At 37.9% G+C, this 5,699-nt stretch overlaps 1 protein-coding gene across 1 annotated transcript in view; it reads right to left on the bottom strand.

Moving 5' to 3' along the window:
* Window positions 1–4,122: 4,122 nt before the first annotated feature.
* The window catches only part of ITIH2 (inter-alpha-trypsin inhibitor heavy chain 2), a 33,789-nt gene continuing 32,212 nt past the window's right edge, over window positions 4,123–5,699 (bottom strand). Inside the window, exons 20-21 of the mRNA XM_045857730.1 lie at window positions 5,074–5,185; window positions 4,123–4,406 (exon numbers count right to left, since the gene is read on the bottom strand). Of these exons, the coding sequence (XP_045713686.1) occupies window positions 4,259–4,406; window positions 5,074–5,185 (260 nt within the window). The 3' untranslated portion in view covers window positions 4,123–4,258. The remainder of the gene's footprint in view (window positions 4,407–5,073; window positions 5,186–5,699) is intronic.

The raw sequence follows: 5,699 nt of genomic DNA, 5'->3' as shown, positions 1-5,699 counted from the left end.
TTGGTGTTTCCCAAGGCATTATGAGACTCTACTGTGTTAGGGTGTGTCTTTTGTATAAGTCAAATGGATTTATTTAAATATTACTGTATAGTTGTTTAGCTAAATTTTTAAAAACTAATTATGTCTCATAAAGTATCAAAACTATGTAAATTTGTTCTTATTTTTATTTTCTTTTTAATATTTCCTTGATTTTTTTAGTCTTCATTAAAAGAATGTTATTACAAAGTTTTATATAAGACAATTGAGAATCATAATTAGAGGAAATTCTTCATATACTCTAAATTTATATTTTTAGTAGTAACGTTGAACTATAAATATAATTACATTTTAAAAAGTCAAACTACATATAATAGCAGCTTTATTGAGATATCATTCATATACCACATACTATCACTCATTTAAAGTTTATAATTTCAGTGGTTTTTATTTAGTATATCTACAGAGTAGTGCAACCATCACCACTAATTTTAGAAGATTTCATCACCCCCCAAAGAAAGCCTGTACCCACTGTCACTCCTGTTCTTCCTAGTTTCTCAGCCCCTGCCAGCCACTCATCTTTATGTCTATCTTAAGGATTTGCCAGTTTTGGACATTTCATATAAACAGAATCATACAATATGTGATTTTTTTACAACTCGTTTTCATGGAGCATAATGTTTACAAGGCTTATCCATGTTGTGGCATGGTTCAGTACTTGTCCTTTTTGTTGCTGAACAGCGTTCCATTGTATGATAAACCACACTTCGAAAAATCCATTTACTAGTTGGTGGACATTCGATTGTTTCTCCTTTGGGGGTATTACGAATAGTGCTTCTGTAAACATTGTACGAGATTCCGTGTGAACATTCACTTTCAGCTCTTAGGAGTAGAGTTGTTGAGTCACGCTGGGACTCACCTGATAACCAGCTGTGTTTAGCACTTCGTGGAACTGCCAGGCTGTGTTCCAAAGTGGCTGCCCCATTTTACAATCCCACCTGCAGCGCTGAACTATGCATTTTAAAATAAGTAAAGCAGTATATTATGTAGGGATGCAAAAGACGGAAACCCACCTCACATTTGCATATGCACAAACAAAAGGGAATTTGTAGTTCACATAATTGAAAAGGGAGGGTGTCCACCCTTTTGGCTTCTCTGGGCCGCACATTAAATACACAAACACTAACAAAAACTGATGAGCAAAAAAAAAGTTTTAAGTAAACTTAACGATTGTGTTGGGCCATATTCATAGCTACCCTGGGCCGCATGCAGCCTGTGATCTGCAGGTTGGACACCCATGGTTGTCATGTGCTGTGGGATTCAGAGTGTGAACAGCCCTTTTTTAAGGACTGGGTCATACTGGGTCTTTGGACTCACTTCTGACTGAGATAAGGCTGAAAAGAAGATGCCTCTTTTTCTGATGCTAAGTGATCCTTTAAAGCATATAGAATGATTTGAATAAGACCTCAGACCAGTAGGTACTGACCTGACAGTTCATTTCTACCGTGCATTGAGACCATCTTTAATTCCCCTTTTTGATTTGTTGCTGTAAATTGCCAGGTTTCCAATGCTAAGAAACCTCGTTTAATTTTCAGTATATTAAAAACACAAACAAATTTATGACAGAGGAACGATCTGAGCCAAAAGTCTGGTTTTTCTGAAACACAGGCTCATTTTCCTGACAAGGCATGTATATTTAATTGGTTTAATGGAAACTGTTTAGATTGATACCTAGGAAAAGCTTTGAAGACAGACTGCATAAATGGTAAAGATGATTAATATATCTGACAAATACCAGCACTGTAATACCCCAGCTCTATACAAAATTAAATATTGATCAATTACCAGTGGGTTGTAAGGTGCTCCACAAAATAAACGTAATATAGGTAATTGTCAGGTTTTCCTTCATCACCAAGAGCATAATACTTTCAGAAACTAATCAAAAGGTGGACATGGAAGAGTCCCTTCCTTTCCAACGATTCCCATTAATTTGGTTCTTTTGTTTGGAATTCAAAAGTGGTTGTTCATTTGTAATTCAAAATTAATTATATAGAGAAGGCATATTTCTGGTATCAAGGGAAACGTGTGAACCATATTAAAATTTTTGCAGGCAATGAATTTTAAAAACAACAGCTATTAATAAGTTTTGATAATTTGAATAACATGAATTTAATTTTAAATCTAGTTTCTTTTTATAGGACTCTTGCTCCATATCTGTTGCATATAAATATGCATCCCAACATTTTCATCATTATTTGAAAAACACCAAAGCACAAATAAAATACTACAAATCAAATTAAACTTATCTAAAGGTTGCAATGTTAAAGTCAGTTTTTAACAAATAATAACTAAGAACCCATTTTTGAAGTCTGTTGTATATTAGCATTTTAAGTAGTATTTTTGAAATAGGAAATGGAAAACAGATTTTTTTAAGATACATCAAAGGAGACCAGTTTTTATAAATGAATGAAACTAAAAGGTATGCCACTTAGTACTGAGATTATATTACAGAAATAATCATATTTGTTTAAAATTTTACAATTATGTCAAAATATAATCACTTGCTTTTTTAACTATGGGTTGAGTATTCCAAGAAGAGGTACTTTTGTCTGCATTCTAAAATGAAAAATGATTGTTACCAAATTGTAGAGAAAAAATTTCATAAAAATACCTTTCAGTTTTATAAGTAATTTTTATCAATTTGGCTGTGAAAATGTGCATTTCAGGAATGGATTTTAAAGATTTTATTTTTAAAGAGAGGAGAAGGAGAGAGGGAAAGAAATATTAATGTGTGATTGCCTTTCACACGCCCCCTACTGGGGACCTGGCCAGCAACCCAGGCCTGTGTCCTGACTGGGAATTGAACCTATGACCCTTTGGTTCACAGCCCATGCTTAATCCACTGAGTTACACCAGCCATGGCAGAAATTGATTTTTAAAGGGAAGTTATAAACAAAGGAAAACAAAGAATTACAATGGGTAAGACTTGGACTGTATCGCCAAAATCTTCTGTACTAAGGCAGACATGACAGTCACCTGATTTCACCTTCTATTTCTTGTTTACTTATTTTGCCTTATGAATGCCATTAGCCTTTTGTTAGGACATAATTTGCCAGTTAACTTATTTTGAAATAAATTTAATCATATAAGGTTTAAAATGAAAGGGCATTACTCTTAGAAATTGCTTAGCTACAAACAAAATGAAAGACCTACAAGGAGAACTACTAAGGAAGGTGATCTATTAAATCGGTGTGAAACTTGTGGCTTCACAGACAGAGGGGCTTCCGGAGCATTTGGAACCGAGATTCAGAATCATAGTAACGTCAGTACTGCATGCAATTAGCCATCTGAAATGATACCCTGAGCAATGTTTAAACCTGAGGAATTTAAGAGCAACAAAGTTTCCAAGGTGATTTTAGAATAATGTCAGGGAGGCAAGACTGCTACAGGATTGTAATTTAATCGGAAGACATCGACCCAATTGTATTTTATCTTACTTGGAGAAGGGCTGGCTTAACAGAATGAGAGTGGCAACTAAGGCCTTGTGATGGCTTATTTTATGTGTCAATTTAGATGGGCTACAGGGTGCCCAGAGAGTCGGTCAGATATTTTACTTGGTGTGTCTATTTTGGATGAAATCCACCTTTAAAAAGGTAAACTGAGTAAACCAGATCACCCTCTTTAATGTGGGTGGGCCTTATCCAATCAGTTGAAGCACTGAACAGAAAAACCCCCGATCTTTCCCCAAGTGACTGCCTTTGGACTTCACCTGCAACATTGGTTCTTCCTGCTTAGCGGCCTTTGAACCAGAATGTCGGCTTTCCAAGGCCCGCACCATTGGCCCACTTCACAGATTTTGGACTATCTGCCTTCATGATTATGCAAGTCAATTCCTTATACATTATAATTTACTCTGTTCTTACTCCATGCTCACCCTATAACCTCATAAGTGAATTTCCCACATAACTGACAACGTAAAAATGTACTCAACCTGCAAAGTTGAAGACCTGGCACTGAGTAAAATCACAGTAAATGCCACATCTGGGGCCCTGCCTGGATACCAGCCTGAGTCGCCAAAGCAGCTTTTCTTCATATCGTCCAAATGAGCATACATTAGCATCTGAAGACACAACAAAACCCCAAAGCTTCTTTGTAAAGCATTTATTTTCTTCATATGTCTTAATATCTAGTTAGTTTTTTAAATTATTCAAACTGAAGAGTGACTGCAAGAGCAGCTGGGAAAATGTATATTTATACATGCAATTTTCGAAGGTAAAATCCTTTAAGACCATCTGAGGAAGCTATAGAGCTGAGGCACAAAGTAATCCTTGTAGTGTCCATCGATGAAACCCTTTCCACTGTTGTGTACAAACCAACAGGGAACATCTGTTCCAAACACTTGATCTGTTCGGTAGTCTTTCTGGAGGCCTCTGCAAGGAAAATGGTGCGTGTGGTTATGGCACAGACCAAGGCATGCCAGCTGCATATCTCAAAAGGAGGCATGCTCCCCTCCCTTGCTGCTCTTTGTGCCCCTTCCACCACCAAATCTGCCTGCTCCCACCCATCGCCATGCCCCAAGTCATCAGAGTCTGCAGCTTAGTGTTGGAGGGACAGAATAAACCGTGTCCTTCGGTAACTCAAATAATCCTGACAGACTGACCAACGTGGACTTTTCCAGCAAAGTAAAGAGGGCTAGTTAATTTAGAAGTGGAAGGGAGGTGGGAACACAACTCTCAAGTGTTGTGGACATAGCCTCACATACTTGAAAAGAAGGCTATAGCTTTAATTTAAAAAATCTACATTTTCTAGCATGATGGCATGTGGGTATTTTTACGATTTCCTCCTTTGATCGCCTTTTTTCAATTTTTCAGCTTGTGACCACACAGCTTCTAATGTATGAAGGTGAGAACAACAGATTAATTGTGTATATATGGAGTCATCATTTTCATCTCAAATGGACAAAACGCAGTGTCCTTATGCACAGGTTATGTATGTGCTCCTTTTGGATGGATCGCTTAGGTTGACATGGGTCATGCTGTGTGAATCCAATGCTAGCAGGAGCCCTTTTTGTTACTCTCATATGCCTCCAAGGCTTACCTGGTGACAACCAACTTATGTCCTTTCACCTCCATGCTCGCCTCTGGCTTCTCAGGGTGTTTTCCGGGCCGCTCATTGAAGATGTGTATCTTTGGCTCGTGCATGAACTGGCCTGGTGAGAGAAAGGCCAGGCAGTGGTTTACATGTTGCCCAAGAATAAACAAAAAAGATGAGCTGGCTATTTGAGCCAAGGTACCAACTGTTCCTCCCTCCAGAATTTCTGGGGTAGAAAGGCATCCTCAGAGAAAAAGGGCACAGTGACAGGAGAGATGGCTCCTTTCTGAGAGCAAATCCGTGCTGCTCACCCCACAGTCACTTTACATATGAGTCTGATCTATTGGATCTGAAGTAAAATCAAATCCCTGAGTCAGGTCAGGGGGTGAAGTTCAGCACATGAGAGCATAGCTCAAATCACAGGAACAGGTTTATTTGGGGTGTCAGAGGCTTAAATTGGAACCATTCTTTAAAATGTAGGGAAGGTTGGCTTAGATGTGCTTATTATCACAGACTTCCTCAGCCAGTTCACCTCTCTTCAGTTAGAAAAAAAACTTCACCATAAAACTTAAAGTTTACCTGCCTCTTTTCTTGCCCAGTTTGAGATGATGAAATCCAGGTTCTGGGAAACC

Source organism: Phyllostomus hastatus, unplaced genomic scaffold, assembly GCF_019186645.2.
Source record: "Phyllostomus hastatus isolate PE091 unplaced genomic scaffold, TTU_PhHast_1.1 phas_scaffold_1674, whole genome shotgun sequence".
In the NCBI taxonomy this organism is placed as follows: domain Eukaryota; kingdom Metazoa; phylum Chordata; class Mammalia; order Chiroptera; family Phyllostomidae; genus Phyllostomus; species Phyllostomus hastatus.
The sequence above is the reverse complement of the archived record's forward strand: the minus strand, read 5'-3'. Positions and strand labels throughout refer to the sequence as shown.